At 48.9% G+C, this 16,992-nt stretch overlaps 2 protein-coding genes across 3 annotated transcripts in view; both read left to right on the top strand.

The window, feature by feature from the left end:
• Positions 1-16,992, top strand: part of LOC136627324 (zinc finger protein 585A-like) — a 525,937-nt gene that overhangs the window by 412,998 nt on the left and 95,947 nt on the right. For both annotated transcript variants that reach the window (XM_066602330.1, XM_066602329.1), the window contains exons 3-4: positions 16,268-16,371; positions 16,567-16,746. In XM_066602330.1, the coding sequence (XP_066458427.1) occupies positions 16,268-16,371; positions 16,567-16,746 (284 nt within the window). The remainder of the gene's footprint in view (positions 1-16,267; positions 16,372-16,566; positions 16,747-16,992) is intronic.
• Positions 7,445-13,935, top strand: LOC136627157 (oocyte zinc finger protein XlCOF29-like). The gene is made up of 5 exons (XM_066602092.1): positions 7,445-7,499; positions 12,765-12,938; positions 13,297-13,399; positions 13,664-13,860; positions 13,926-13,935. The coding sequence occupies exons 3-5, from the start codon at positions 13,304-13,306 to the stop codon at positions 13,933-13,935; spliced, it is 303 nt and encodes a 100-aa protein (XP_066458189.1). The 5' UTR covers positions 7,445-7,499; positions 12,765-12,938; positions 13,297-13,303.

Genomic DNA, 16,992 nt, shown 5'->3' with positions numbered 1-16,992 from the left:
GCTAAAAGTTGCGCTGTGATTGGTTGGTGTTTCTTATACTGCAGAGGTAAAATAAAAGCTGCACTGTGATTGGTTGTTATTTGCAACACACATTTTTTAAAAATCTCAATCCATGTTAATGTGTCTTTCATTCAAGTTTTAATTCCAGGCACCGCTAGCTTGATAATCACATATGTGCGGCAACGGCGTCTGCCCTTACGTGTCGGACTGTTTGGGGAGGCCTAGCATATGATGTGCACCCCCTTACCCTCCGCCTCACCGCACAGCGCTCCCTTTCAGGATAAAACATAGCCTATGTCCTTCCTCAGGATGCAATTTATCTTTCTGCCAAATGTCATCAAAATCGCGTCCGCAGTTTAGCCGTGAAAAGGTAACAAACAGTCAGACAGTTACTTTCACATTTATAATATTACGGTGTGGATATATAAGTGTGACTGCCTGCCTCATCACCAGTTCTCTAAGGCCTCCCTCACACGGGCGTCTTTTGTACAGCGTTTAGTGCTGCGCTAAACGCTGTACAACGCTCCCATTAGTTTCAATGGCGCAGCTCACACAAGGCTTAAAACGCAGCGTTTCCAACGCGTTGCATGTTCTATTCTTGGCCATTTTCAGCTGTGTGTCTCCCATTGAAATAAATGGGCGTTTTCAGCAACCTGGATGGATAAAGCTGATGGACTTTTGCTCTCTGTTTCAAGCACCAGGCCTATGTTAGAGAGAGTAAATGCGATATGTTAGTTAGTAGTCAGATGGTCAGGGATGTGTCGATATGTACATGTGTACTGTGCCGTATTATGAGGTGCTACCCCATATCTAGGTGAAGGAAAGATGGGGATTCCATGGGCTCAATACCGCCATCACAAAATATATAATCTGTGCATCTCACAAAATATATATGTGTATAGATGATGTAAGTTATACTGCATAACATATAGCTGAACAGATATATTTTTATACAGGTGGTATCAAGATTATACCGGTGTGAAGACTATGAGCCTAAAACCTATATATATATATAATTATTATTTTTTTTTTGTCTCCTATGAACATCTTTGATATACGCTTCTGAAGGCTATGGGCCTAAAACATGTACATATATATTTCATCCTGTCTCCTATGAACATCTTTGATATTTATGTGTTGTTTGCATGACAAGATTGCATTGTTACAGGAATTAGAAATAGAGAATAGCACTTAGAATATATCTTACAATCTTCCTTATCTTCTGTTGCACTGTTCAAAGGTCAGTGTGCAATAGTGTCCAGTAAAGACAATGCCTTAAAGGGGTTGTCCCGCGCCGAAACGGGTTTTTTTTTTTTTCAACCCCCCCCCCCGTTCGGCGCGAGACAACCCCGATGCAGGGAAGTAAAGAAAGTTTACCGGAGCGCTTACCTTAATCCCCGCGCTCCGGTGACTTCAATACTTACCGCTGAAGATGGCCGCCGGGATCCTCTGTCTTCGTGGACCGCAGCTCTTCTGTGCGGTCCACTGCCGATTCCAGCCTCCTGATTGGCTGGAATCGGCACGTGACGGGGCGGAGCTACACGGAGCCTGCATTCTGCACGAGCGGCTCCATAGAAGACTGCTGAAGACCCGGACTGCGCAAGCGCGGCTAATTTGGCCATCGGAGGCCAAAAATTAGTCGGCACCATGGAGACGAGGACGCTAGCAACGGAGCAGGTAAGTAAAAAACTTTTTATAACTTCTGTGTGGCTCATAATTAATGCACAATGTATATTACAAAGTGCATTATTATGGCCATACAGAAGTGTATAGACCCACTTGCTGCCTCGGGACAACCCCTTTAATGTTTAACTGCTATCTATGTAAAAGCACTAGAGATGAGCGAACACCAAAATGTTCGGGTGTTCGTTATTCGGAACGAACTTCCCGTGATGCTCGAGGGTTCGTTTCGAACAACGAACCCCATTGAAGTCAATGGGCGACCAGAACATTTTTGTATTTCGCCGATGCTCGCTAAGGTTTTCATGTGTGAAAATCTGGGCAATTCAGGAAAGTGATGGGAATGACACAGTGACGGATAGGGCAGGCGAGGGGCTACATGGTGGGCTGCATCTCAAGTTCACAGGTCCCACTATTAAGCCACAGTAGCGGCAAGAGTGCCCCCCCCCCCCCACTGTCAGCATAAAGATCGTCCTCCTCTGGCACAGCTGTAACAGCTGTAGCAGAGAAGAACGATGTTTGCCCATTGAATTCAATGGAGCGGCAATACAGCATTTTCCACTGAATGCAATGGGCTGCCGGCGATCGCAGGATGAATGGTCGGAAAGGGGTTAAATATATAACCCCTTTCCTGCAATTCATCCAGAAATGTGTTACACTAAAAATATATACCGGCGTATAAGGCGACCGGGCGTATAAGACGACCCCCCAACTGTCACCTTATACGCCGGTAATACAGTGGAGCAAAGAATAAAAAGCATTACTTACGTTTTTAGATGATCTGCGGCGCTCCTGCAGGCTGTCACTCCCTCCTAATCCACGGCAGACAAGCTTTCTCTATGAAAGGCTTTAAATCCCTGCCTCCAGGAAGACACGTGCCTTCAGCCAATCACAGCCAATGACAATGATGTCATTGAATGGCTGTGATAGGCTGTGTTTCTGGAGGCGGGGATTTCAAGCCTTGAAATCCCCGCCTCCAGAAACACAGCCAATCACAGCCATTCAATGACATCATTGTCATTGGCTGTGATTGGCTGAAGGCACGTGTGCTTCTGGAGGCAGGGATTTAAAGTCTTTCGTGGAGAAAGCAATACTCTGCCGTGGATTAGGAGGGAGTGACAGCCTGCAGGAGCGCCGCAGATCATCTAAAAACGTAAGTAATGATTTTTATTCTTTGCTCCACTGTATTACCGGCGTATAAGGTGACAGTTGGGGGGTCGTCTTATACGCCCGGTCGCCTTATACGCCGGTATATATTTTTAGTGTAACACATTTCTGGATGAATTGCAGGAAAGGGGTTATATATTTAACCCCTTTCCGACCATTCATCCTGCGATCGCCGGCAGCCCATTGCATTCAGTGGAACATGCTGTATTGCCGCTCCATTGAATTCAATGGGCAAACATCGTTCTTCTCTGCTACAGCTGTTACAGCTGTGCCAGAGAAGAAGGATTTGTCTTCTATATGTTCTCAATGGGGTCAGCGCTGCTGCCGCTGGCCCCATTGAGCGCATATAGAATGCATCCATAGCGAGCAGCGGGAGGGGCAGATTTCAATACTCGGGTGACACCTTATCTCCCCAGCCACTCACAGCAGGGGGGTGGTATAGGGCTTAAACGTTGCAGGGGGAAGTTGTAATGCCTTCCCTGTCTTTATATTGGCCAAAAAAAAAGCGCTAACGTCTCAGGGAAGAAAGTTTAATTTACCAGAACACCGCATGGTGTTCGTTACGAATAACGAACATCCCGAACACCCTAATATTCGCACGAATATCAAGCTCGGACGAACGCGTTCGCTCATCTCTAAAAAGCACATGACTGGCTGAAATGTACACATATTGACAATAGACCACTCTCCTTTAAAAATACTATATGCAAAAAGATGTTTTGTAATAAAGGTAGATTGTTTTTAGACACGGTCATGATGTCTGTGTCCATTGCTTTCTCACGGTGGCCGCCATAACCACCTCTAATTTGGAGCCTCGCAGCATATTGATGAAACGATTGAATTTCCCTAACACCAGCATGGTCTATATCACTACCATAGGGTGCGTTCACACGAGCGCATAAACGGCGCGTCTTTGCGCCCAATCGTATAAACGTGACCATCTGAGGCGTTGGTTTCCAATGTATTCGTTCGCACGGGCGATTTTACGGCGCGTAAAAACGGCAACGGCAGCATCCCCACACCGGGGAAGAGGAATCCTGGAAGGTGAAGGACCGGGACCCTCTGACCAGGAGGGGGCAGCATCCTCACACTTAGAAGGAGAAATCCCGAGGGGTAAAGGACCAGGACCCTCGGACCAAGAGGGGGCGGCATCCTCACATAGAGGAAGAGGAATCGTGGGCGTTGAAGAACCAGATGATCTGACGAGGAGGGCGCAGCATCCCCACACAGAGAAAGAGGAATCCTGGGGGGTGAAGGACCAGGACCCTCTGGCCAGGAGAGAGCAACACCTTCACACTGAGAAGGAGAAATCCTGTGGGGTGAGGGACTGGAATCCTCTGACCAGGAGGGGGTAGTATCATCACACAGAGGAGAAATCCTGGAGGGTGAAGAACCGGGACCCACCGACCAGTAGGGCGCAGCATCGACACAGAGGAAGAGAAATTCTAGAAGGATGAAGGACTGGGACCCTCTGATCAGAAGAGAGGAGCATACTTACACAGAGGAGGAGAAATCCAGGGGGTTAAGAAACGGGACCCTCCAACCTGGAGGGGGCAGCATCCTCACACAAAGGAAGACGAATCCTGGGCGGTGAAGGACCGGGACCCTCTGACCAGGAGAGGGCAGCATCCTCACACTGAGAAGGAGAAATCCTGTGGTGCGAAAGACCGGAACCCTCTAACCAGAAGGGGGCAGAATCCTCACACAGAGGAAGAGGAATCCTGGGGGTTGACAGACTGGCACCTTATGACAAGGAGAAGGCAGCATCCCCACACAGGGGTAGAGAAATCCTGTGGGGTTATGGACCAGGACCTTCCGACCAGAAGAGGGAAGCATTCTCACACAGAGGGAGGGAAATCCTGTGGGGTGAAGGACCGGGACCCCCTGACCAGGAGAGGGCAGCATCCTCACACAGAGGAAGATAAATCCAGGGGGTGAAGTACCGGGACCCTCCGATCAGGAGGGGGCAGCATCCCCACACAGAGGAAGAGAAATACTGGGTGGTGAAGGACCAGGACCCTCCGACCAGGAGAGGGCAGTATCCCACCACAGGGGAAGAGAAATCCTGGGGGGTTATGGAACAGGACCTTCCGACCAGGAGGGGGAAGCATTCTCACACAAAGGGAGAGAAATCCTGGGGGACGAAGGACAGGGACGCTCTGACCAGGAGCAGGGAAGCATCCTCACATAGAGGAAGAGAAATCCTGCGGGGTGAAGGACTGGTACCATCTAACGAGGAGGGGGCAATATCCTCACACAGAGGAAGAGAAATCCTGGGGGTGAAGTACCGGGACCCTCCGACCAGTAGGCGGCAGCATCAACACAGAGGAAGAGAAATCCTCGAGCGATGAAGGACCAGAACCCTAAGACCAGGAGGGGGCAGCATCCTCCCACAGAGAAAGAGAAATCCTGGTGGGTGAAGGACTTGGAGCCTGTGACCAGGAGGGGGCAGCATCCTCACACTGAGAAGAAGAGATCCTGTTAGGTGAAGGACCGGGAGCCTCTGACCAGGAGGGGCAGCATCCTCACACAGAGAAAGAGAAATCCTGGTGGGATAAAGGACCTCGACCCTGAGACCAGGAGGGGGCAGCATCCTCACACTGAGAAGGAGAAATCCTGTTGGGTGAAGGACCGGGAAACTCCTACCAGGAGGGGACAGCATCTTCACACAGAGGAAGAGAAATCCTTTGGGGTGACGGACCAGGTGGGGGCAGCATCCCCACTCAGAGGAAGAGAAATCCTGGGGGGTCAAGGACAGGGGCCCTCTGACCAGGAGGGGGCAGCATCCCCACTCAGAGGAAGATAAATCCAGGGGGTCAAGGACAGGGGCACTCTGACCAGGAGAGGGCAGCATCCTCACACTGAGAACGAGAAATCCTTTGGGGTGAAGGACTGGTACTCTCTGACTAGGAGGGGGCAGAATCCTTACATTGAGGAATTGAAATCCTGGGGGAGAAGGACCGGGACCCACTGACCAGGAGAGGGCAGCATCCTCATACTGAGAAGGAGAAATCCTGTGCGGTGGAGGACTGGAACCCTCTGACCAGGAGGGGGCAGCATCCTCACACAGAGGTAGAGAAATCCTGTGGGGTGAAGAAGCGAGACAAACCGACCAGGAGGGGGCAGCATCCTCACACAGAGGAAGAGAAATCTTGGCTGGTAAAGAACCGGGACCCTCTGACTAGGAGGGGGCAGCATCCCCACACAGGGGAAGAGAAATCCTGGGGGGTGAAGGACCGAAATCCTGTGACCAGAAGGGGGCAGCATCCTCACACTGAGAAGGAGAAATCCTGTTGGGTGAAGGACCGGGACCCTCTGACCTGGAGGGGGCAGCATCCCCACACAGGGGAAGAGAAATCCTGGGGGGGTGAAGGACCGAAATCCTGTGACCAGAAGGGGGCAGCATCCTCACACTGAGAAGGAGAAATCCTGTTGGGTGAAGGACCAGGGCACTCTGACCAGGAGAGGGCAGCATCCTCACACTGAGAACGAGAAATCCTTTGGGGTGAAGGACTGGTACTCTCTGACTAGGAGGGGGCAGAATCCTTACATTGAGGAATTGAAATCCTGGGGGAGAAGGACCGGGACCCACTGACCAGGAGAGGGCAGCATCCTCATACTGAGAAGGAGAAATCCTGTGCGGTGGAGGACTGGAACCCTCTGACCAGGAGGGGGCAGCATCCTCACACAGAGGTAGAGAAATCCTGTGGGGTGAAGAAGCGAGACAAACCGACCAGGAGGGGGCAGCATCCTCACACAGAGGAAGAGAAATCTTGGCTGGTAAAGAACCGGGACCCTCTGACTAGGAGGGGGCAGCATCCCCACACAGGGGAAGAGAAATCCTGGGGGGTGAAGGACCGAAATCCTGTGACCAGAAGGGGGCAGCATCCTCACACTGAGAAGGAGAAATCCTGTTGGGTGAAGGACCGGGACCCTCTGACCTGGAGGGGGCAGCATCCTCACACAGGGGAAGAGAAATCCTGGGGGGTGAAGGACCGAAATCCTGTGACCAGAAGGGGGCAGCATCCTCACACTGAGAAGGAGAAATCCTGTTGGGTGAAGGACCGGGACCCTCTGACCTGGAGGGGGCAGCATCCCCACACAGGGGAAGAGAAATCCTGGGGGGGTGAAGGACCGAAATCCTGTGACCAGAAGGGGGCAGCATCCTCACACTGAGAAGGAGAAATCCTGTTGGGTGAAGGACCGGGACCCTCTGACCTGGAGGGGGCAGCATCCTCACACAGAGGTAGAGAAATCCTGTTGGGTGACGGACCAGGACCCTCGGATCAAGAGGGGGCAGTATCGACAGAGAGGAAGAGGAATCGTGGGCGTTTAAGAACCAGATGTTCTGACCAGGAGGGGGCAGCATCCTCACACAGAGAAAGAGGAATCCTGAGGGGTGAAGGACTGGGACCCTCTGACCAGGAGGGGGCAGCATCCTCACACAGAGAAAAAGGAATCCTGGGGCCAACAAGACCAAGTCTTCCTGCATTTTACGTACAGCCCTCCCAGCAACTTCCTCTTCTCCTCTCTCCACAGAAGGCATTATTAGTAAACCCCTCCCCTTACAGTCATGTGACCTCAGACCATGTGACTTCCTGTTTTCAGAGCACCCATGAGCCCCTCCATTCCAGCATCTACCCCCAGTGGAGGTATAGTAGGGTTGTGAGACCTTCTGGCATCAGCAGGTTGTAAGATGGGTCCTCATGAAGGAGCCGGCGCCCCCTAGTGGATGATGGGAGTCGCTGCTGGAAGTTACCAGCTGTAACTCTTTCACTGCCTGAGAGGTGACATGTGCTCCTCACACAGCAGGGGGGACAATTAGGAGTTTAAGGGTTAATCACTGTAACCCTGCACTGGCCACTGAGTCCTATAGGAGCTGTGAGGAAGGGGTCCACTGAGGGATCTCCGACAGACGGCAGCTCAGGGGCTTTCTGCAGTGACAGGAAGAAGGCGGCACGTTGTCATCTGTAGGTCGTGTGAGTCTCCCACACAGGGAGGCGCCGTCTATGGAGAGCAGCGCCATTGTTTATTACATTCACTGCAAGTCAGAAGTTGTAGAAGAGGAGAAAAACCTGCGGAACGTCCGGAGCGAACGCAGACATTGTAGGGAGCAACACGGAGGATCCGGCGGTGAGCGACATAACTCTATCCACCATCTAGACCATAGAAGACGTGTGTGATGTCACCGGTCACTGTTATATCACTACCGTCACCACTATCTGATGTCACGTGTCACTATTATGTCACTACCGTCACCACTATCTGATGTCACCGGTCACTATTATGTCACTACTGTCTCCACTATCTGATGTCACCGGTCACTATTCTGTCACCACTATCTGATGTCTTCTGTCACTATTCTGTCACTACTGTCACCACTATCTGATGTCACCGGTCACTATTCTGTCACTACTGTCACAACTATCTGATGTCACCGGTCACTATTCTGTCACTACCCTCACTGCTATCTGATGTCACCGGTCACTATTCTGTCACTACTGTCACCACTATCTGATGTCACCTGTCACTATTCTGTCACTACTGTCACCACTATCTGATGTCACCGGTCACTATTCTGTCACTACTGTCACCACTATCTTATGTCACCTGTCACTATTCTGTCACTACTGTCACCACTATCTGATGTCACCGGTCACTATTCTGTCACTACTGTCACCACTATCTGATGTCACCGGTCACTATTCTGTCACTACTGTCACCACTATCTGATGTCACCAGTCACTATTATGTCACTACTGTCACCACTATCTGATGTCACCGGTCACTATTCTGTCACTACCGTCACCACTATCTGATGTCACCGGTCACTATTCTGTCACTACTGTCACCACTATCTGATGTCACCTGTCACTATTCTGTCACTACTGTCACCACTATCTGATGTCACCGGTCACTATTTTGTCACTACTGTCACCACTATCTGATGTCACCGGTCACTATTTTGTCACTACTGTCACCACTATCTGATGTCACCGGTCACTATTATGTCACTACTGTCACCACTATCTGATGTCACCGGTCACTATTTTGTCACTACTGTCACCACTATCTGATGTCACCGGTCACTATTTTGTCACTACTGTCACCACTATCTGATGTCACCGGTCACTATTTTGTCACTACTGTCACCACTATCTGATGTCACCGGTCACTATTATGTCACTACTGTCACCACTATCTGATGTCACCGGTCACTATTCTGTCACTACCGTCACCACTATCTGATGTCACCGGTCACTATTTTGTCACTACTGTCACCACTATCTGATGTCACCGGTCACTATTATGTCACTACTGTCACCACTATCTGATGTCACCGGTCACTATTCTGTCACTACCGTCACCACTATCTGATGTCACCGGTCACTATTCTGTGTGACACATGTAGATGAGGTGGGTGATTTGACGTATGCTGTCTGGAGCTTGTCATCCGGGAACGAACCCTACTTGGTCCTTACCTATTGTGGGAGGACAGCTCAGTAGCGTGCGGGTTGGCGGCAATCAGAGACGGAAAACCAGCATCTGTAGTCCAAAAGCAGGCGTGACCTGCGTTTATTTTATAACAGAAAACAAAAGTCCAGCCTTAGCTTCAGGCAAACAAAAATTATAGTCCAAACATACAGCTCTCAGGCCGTCCCGGCCTGACCAGGTCGCTCTTGGTAAGTGCAGCGCAAGGCAGGCTCCTGACTCCAGCCGGTCACACAGGCTGCCCGGGTTCAGCAGCCATCTTAGTTCCCCCCTGTGTCTGTGCATCTGCTACCTTTTATATGCCCCATTCTGGCTCAGTCTCAGCCCCTGGGCTGATTGACCTCGCCCACACCCTGTAGTGGAGGAAGTGGAATGGATGGCCCCACTACCAACCTGACATCCATTCCAATAAAAAACAGGCCCGGATTTTTAAAGAACAGATCTCCACATTACACTCCTGGTTTTCCCACGTCCCAATAGTGGGACGTGACCCTCCTCCAGCCCCCTTATGCGTAATACCGGAACCGAGGGGCGACGTTGCGACCATCCACCACTACGCCCCTCAGTACCTCACATACCCTCCCCCTCTGCTCGAACCCATAGGGGCGAACACTTTTACTACTCAAGCAGTGGGTTCGGGACAACGCATCGGCATTTCCTTGTAGCTTGCCAGCCCTGTGCGCTACATCAAATTTAAAGTTTTGTAAAGTAAGGAACCACCTCGTCACCCGAGCGTTTCGCTCTTTGGCCTGACTCATCCAGGTGAGAGGGGAGTGGTCTGTCACCAATCTGAAATGTTGTCCAAGCAGATAGTACCGTAGGGACTCTAAAGCCCACTTTATCGCCAGACACTCTCGTTCCACAATGCTATAATTTCTCTCTGCGGGGGTAAGTTTCCTACTAATATAGGTGTCTGGGTGCTCCTCGCCTCTAACTGCTTGGGAAACGACAGCCCCCACACCTACATCAGACGCATCTGTCTGTACTACAAATGTTTTGCTGAAGTCGGGAGTAATTAAGACCGGCTCTCTACACAAGGCTGTCTTTAACTTTCGAAATGCCTGCTCGGGCTCGTTATTCCACTTGATCATGGTGGAACTTCTTCCCTTTGTTAGCTCTGTCAAGGGCGCTGCTATGGTGACGAAGTTAGGGATGAACCTGTGGTAGTAGCCTACAATCCCTAGAAACGCCCTCACCTGTTTCTTGGTCAATGGTTGGGGCCAGTTTTGGATGGCCTCTACCTTATTAATTTGGGGCTTAATAACTCCTCGTCCTATTATGTACCCCAAATAACGTGCTTCTTCCACTCCCAACGTACACTTCTTGGGGTTTGCCGTTAACCCTGCATCCCTGAGGGAATTAACTACTGCCTGTACTTTTGCCAAGTGACTCTCCCAGTCGTTGCTAAATATAATGATGTCATCCAGCTAGGCAGAGGCATACCGACGGTGAGGTCTCAGGATGCTATCCATCATTCTTTGGAACGTAGTCGGTGCCCCATGTAGCCCAAAAGGTAGGCAGACAAACTGGAAGAGTCCCTCATTAGTCTTTAGAAAATATCAGTGCTCCCCTTCTACAAAAATTTTTACTAAGAACTGGCAGGAGGAGAAGGGGTCTGCCTGGGTCTGCCGCCCCCCCCCCCCCCCCTGCTGTTGCGGGCAGATGCGGGCATCACACTGTCTCTTCTGCATGAACTGCTCTTTTACTTTCTATCAGCACTGCTGAAGTTACTCCTCTGCAGTGCTGTGTGCTTTCCACCAGTATTGCCTGAGTTAACCCTTCTCCTTGCTCTCAGCCAAGCTGCAGGGCTATTTAACCTGAGCTGGGAAACTTGCTCCTTGCCAGAAAATCAGTGGTGTTTGTTTCCTGTTCTCAGCTAGCTATTCTGATCTTGGGCTACTGTGTACCGACCCTTGAACCTGTTTGCAGGACTTGCCTGCCTTGATCCTTAGACTTGTAACCCGGATTTTGATTATATACCGCCTTCTCCGACATAAGGTCCATATCTAGACTCTGCGCTTTGTCCTGTTTCGTGGTGCGTTTCACCAGTGTCGCCGACCAACAGCCAACTACACCGGGACTACTCCAACCATCGGGTGTTGCAAAGACCAAATATAAAATACAAGGGCAGATTGGGGTTTGGTGGTGGATGTGTCCATAGAAGGCCAGAGAGCTTTGTTACACAACCATATTATTATGTGGTGTAAGGTCCCGATTCCTGCAGAGCTCAAGCGCTTCTTGTTTGTGCATAATTTTAGCACAGTTTTTATTGATAATAAGTTTTACAGAAAAAGGTCTGAATGCCCTCCGACGTAGAAAAGTGGGTGCAGAGGTCAGCAAACAGTAAAATATTGTGAAAGCGATCGGGGACTGTAGGGGATCACCTGGCGACAGACGTTATTTACTCTTTAATGTGCTAAACATGGATACGTGTGATGACCTCCCTTGTTGTGGACCTGGGCAGTGATTAAGGCTCAGAAGCCTGTGCGCCCGGTCTGTAATGCGATCGTATCTGGTACCTGTAATAGGTCTTATGTTTTACTGGGGTTGTGTTAGAAGGGGTTTCACTGTAATTCTCTGCAGAGTATGGAGTGGCAGGCAGTGAAGGGGTTAATGCTGAGATTTCCTCTCAGCGCTCCCCTTAGCCTTTTCCTGCTCAGCAGCGCCCATTACAGGCTCTGAGAGAGCTGCTGTAGATGGTGGACTGCTGGATGATGATGGCAGCGCAGGGAGGGAATCCTCCAGCAGAGGGGAATCCCTCACAGCCTACAATTCTGTGGAGTTTACTAGAGGAGGCCGTTTCCCTGTCTGCTCTCTGTCTGCCGGCGCCATGTTGGATTTCCCTGCTGGCAGGGAAGAACTTTGTGAGCTTCAGAGGGCTCTTCTTCTTACCTCTGACCATCACAACTGGTGCCAGCGATGTCAGGAGATGTTAGGCAGGTCCTGTTGTGTGAATCCCAGGTTTCCACTGCCTGTAGTGCTGATTACATGCTGTTAGGTCTGGCAGAGAAGAGCTAAGCATCCTCCAACATCAGTCACTGCCCCCCCCAATTATTACTTTACTTGCCCGTTGTTGAACCCGCTCAAGCTCTGTCATGTCTTTCTTGAGTCAATACTATAGACTATATTCCATGTGTGTATATAGTCTATAGTATTGACTCAAGAAGGACATGTCAGAGCTTGAGCGACTTGTAAAGAAGAAGAACAATCCTCTCCTCATGTGTCCGTAGACCTATTTTGATGCACCCCATTATCCTATTTGCCTTGACAGCAGCTGCCTGACACTTGTTGCTCTAGTTACGTTTACAGTTATCTAAATTCCCCAAGTCCTTCCCTAAGCCATAAACTTCATATGTTTCTTTACAAGTTATTTTGGTGGCTTTTTTATACAGATGTTTTTTTAGAATTTTTTTTTTCAATTGCAGAAATCCACAAGAAAACTCGCATGTACGTTGCAGACATCTATATTGTGCTCTAAAACACTGCAGCGCTTGAGAAAAAACACAGTAAAAAGCAGCTCTGAACTTGGAGATGAGTCAGTGGGGCGGTCGCTGCCGACTTCTCCCTGCCTGGGTCGCTTATCAGTCCAATTGATCCGGGTGAGGAGAACCCTGTCGGGGTTTTGTGTTGCCTGTAGTTCATAAAACTCACAAAACAGCTTCTCTTTAATATCATCTTAAAGGTGTTTTCCCATGAATTGCTTCATTACCCCTGTGTCCTTCCTGGTTGCTGCTGACCAGGACATGTGACTGCTGCAGCCAATCACTGCCCACAGCAGAGACCTTTTATAGCCAGTGATTGGCTGCGGCAGTCACATGTCCTGGTCAGCAGCAACCAGGAAGGACACGGGTTGTGAAGCATTTTTAAGCAATGGAAAAAAACACGAATGTTTCCCCTTATTACCACCAGTAAATTTATAATGTTTTTTTTACATTGTTTCATATTGTTTCCATTCAGGTCCTACATGACTGATTCATCAAAGATGGAGAAGGACAGAAACAAGATGGCTGAAAGTGTATTAAATCTCACCCTAGAGATACTCTTCCAGCTTACTGGGGAGGTGAGAGATTCTGATGATGTCACAATACATCATTCTTATCTGTGGTAATTACAGATGATGTCACTAGATGGGGGAGAGATTCTGATGATGTCACATCATTCTCATCTATGGTAATAACAGATGATGTCACTAGAGGGGGGAGAGATTCTGATGATGCCTGATTACATCATTCTTATCTATGGTAATTACAGATGATGTCACTGGAGAGGTGATGGACTCTGGAAATGTCTGTAGTGATATTTATTAATGTCTCCCCATATATAGGATTACACAGTAGTGAAGAAGACCTCTAGTGATGGCTGTCTGGGCCCTGTGTGTGATGGATGGGGAAGATCCCTGAGCCCAATTATGGCTCCCCCACTTCACCCCCTGATAAATGAGGACATCAATGTGCAGAAGATTCTTGAACTCACCAACAAGATGATTGAGCTGCTGACTAGAGAGGTGACGCTGCAGGGAATGCTGGGACATTATACAGTAACAGCACTGGAGGCTTCTGGGTAATGACTGTATATTGTGTTGTCAGGTTCCTATAAGGTGTCAGGATGTCGCTGTCTATTTCTCCATGGAGGAGTGGGAGTATTTAGAAGGACACAAGGATCTGTACAAGGAGGCCATGATGGAGACCCGCCAGCCGCTCCCATCACCAGGTAATGGATATATTTAGCAGGATTGTAGCTGGGGGGAGTGGGGCATGTGCCCCTGGTGCTTGTAGGCAGGAAGGTGCTGGGCAGGCAGGACACTGTGCTAGTTGGATTAGTGAAGCCACTAACTACACAGTTGTTGATTAAAGTCAGTGTATAATCAGTAGGCCTACATATCAGCAATACACATTTAATCGCTGATATGTAAGCATCCCGGTCCTACAGTGATGTTAGTCAGCGACTGCACGGCGGACGGCTGCTGTATCAAGCGGTAGCAAGAGAATATGGCTACAGAAGATCTCTGCTCCACCAGCCCTACTGCTACAGTATCAGGCGGCGGTGCAGGGCTGGAGAGGTGCCTTGGCCCATGCTGTCCTAGACCCCCAAACTATCACCACCAGCTCTTTCTTTGCATTTAGTGCTTTCAGGCCCGGAGGAGAAGGGATCCGGCATCACCGGTAAGAGCTGCTAGGTTGTATCTACAGAGTGCAGCATGCCTTCATTGTGAAGCATGTGTAGTGGGGGTAGTGGGACTGTCCAGCGCAGTGAGAGAGAGCTAGGGTGATGACAGGTAGGTGCGGGAAGGAGGGGGGGGGGGGAGAGAAAGTGACGCTGTGTCGGGAGTGAGAAGATTGTCCTATAGGAAGATCTTGTGCTTGATTGTCTTTCCTTCCCCCACCCTTTCTTTCAATGAGCAGTACTTCATACTGTACTATTATATTATTACTAGTACAGGGGAAAGGAAGGGGGTTATATTTGCTCTTTTTGGGGCAGCTGCTCCAATTATACATGGTAGTACTGGATGCACCAGGGGGGTCTATTATGCAGTTTTTGGTATTATTACCCTCATTTAGTGCTTGTATTTTACTCTATAGGGCATATTAATAAAATTATCTTTTACTGCTACATTTAGTGATTTACCAGCATTGTTATTTGCTGTAACTTACTGAAAAATGTAAGCAACATAATGAGTTACCATCCATTATTAATTACTAGTGGGAGAGGCTCAGCAAGCAAGATTCAGATGTGGGGCTGCACAATGCTTTTACCCTGGGTGCAGGAAACCCAGCTACGCCTCTGGTATTTACCATATTTTTAGACTATTAGACACACTTGACTATAGTATACACCCCGGTCTCAGACAAAAGAAAATAGGAAAAAAATGTTTTATACTAATGTCACTAACTTCTCCAGAGTAGTGTCAGAGTTTGATGTTGTAGGGTAGACAGGGGGTTAATATTTTATTATAATAGTAATATAATCTACAATAATAAAGGTGATGGGAGGGGAACAACAGAACGCCTGTCGGAATGAGCCCTATGTAGTTCTCCAGCACTGATGAAGTGCCCACATGGATCTTCTCTTTGGATGGCGGTCCTATGTTTGTAGCCAGAAGTTCTAATAAATGCTTGTTTTTATCCTCAGTGATGCTGGAGGACCACAAACTGGTATATATCCTCCTGCACACTTGTACGCTCACTCCTGCCATCTCTGTGCACTGGGAGTTCACTGTGACACTGGACACCTGCATTCCTGACCTATTGTAGCAGTGATGTCCTCTGTCTACTTACTCTGCATTCACTTGTACATCATCTCTCAGTGGTAGCCCCCTCCCCAGTAATGCTTCAGCTCCAATAACTGCACATTATTACACAGCATGGCCTCCTCCCATGACTTGTATGCTCTGTCTATAAGGTCAGCCTCGTATCAGTGTCGCAGATTGCCTGTGTGCCGGGGATGGAGACGGGATTCAGCAGACTGAGGAAAGAGGAATAAGAAGGATGTAGAGAAGAGTGCAGTGCAGGCTAGGATCAGTCACTCAAGGGTTACTCAGAGTGACAGCTCTCTGCTGGGGTCTACGAGGGGGGGGGACAAGTTATCACTGTTCTGCGCTTGGCTGTACGTTGGACAGGGAAGGGGGAGACCATTCAGATTACTTCACAACCCCTGTGTCTTTCCTGGTTGCTGCTTACCAGGACATGTGACTGCTGCAGCCAATCACTTCCCACAGCAGAGACCTTTTATAGCCAGTGATTGGCTGCAGCAGTCACATGTCCTGGTCAGCAGCAACCAGGAAAGACACAGGGGTTGTGAAGCAATTATAAGTAATAAGAAAACACTTATAAATGTTTCCTCTTATTATCTCAAAAGACAGTTATAATGTCTTTTTTGTGATTTTTTTATATTTATTTTTTTTACACCGGTTTATATTCTTTCCATTTAGGACCCTACATGACTGCTTCATCAAAGATGGAGAAGGACAGAAACAAGAAGGAAAAAAGTGTATTAAATCTCACCCTAGAGATACTCTTCCAGCTGATTGGGGAGGTGAGAGATTCTGATTATGTCACATTATATCATACTTATCTATGGTAATAACAGATGATGTCACTGGGGAGGTGGGAGATTCTGATGATGTCACATTACATCATTCTATCTATGGTAATAACATGATGTCACTGGAGAGGTGATGGACTCTGGAAATGTCTGTAGTGATATTTATTAATTTCTCCCCATACACAGGATTACACAGTAGTGAAGAAGACATCTAGTGATAACTGTCGGGCCCCTGTGTGTGATGGATTGGGAAGACCCCTGAGCCCAATCACGGGGCCCCCACCTCACCCCCTGATACATGAGGACATCAATGTACAGAAGATTCTAGAACTCACCAACAAGATGATTGAGCTGCTGACTGGAGAGGTGACGCTGCAGGGAATGTTGGGATATTATACAGTAACAGTACTGGAGGCTTCTGGGTGATGACTGTATATTGTGTTGTCAGGTTCCTATAAGGTGTCTGGGTGTCGCTGTCTATTTCTCCATGGAGGAGTGGAAGTATTTAGAAGGACACAAGGATCTGTTCAAGGTCATTATGATGGAGACCCGCCAGCCGCTCCCATCACCAGGTAATGGATGTATTTAGCAGGATTGTAGCTGGGAGGGAGG

This window comes from Eleutherodactylus coqui, chromosome 5 (assembly GCF_035609145.1).
Source record: "Eleutherodactylus coqui strain aEleCoq1 chromosome 5, aEleCoq1.hap1, whole genome shotgun sequence".
Taxonomy (NCBI): domain Eukaryota; kingdom Metazoa; phylum Chordata; class Amphibia; order Anura; family Eleutherodactylidae; genus Eleutherodactylus; species Eleutherodactylus coqui.
This window is presented reverse-complemented; position numbering and strand designations above follow the sequence as displayed.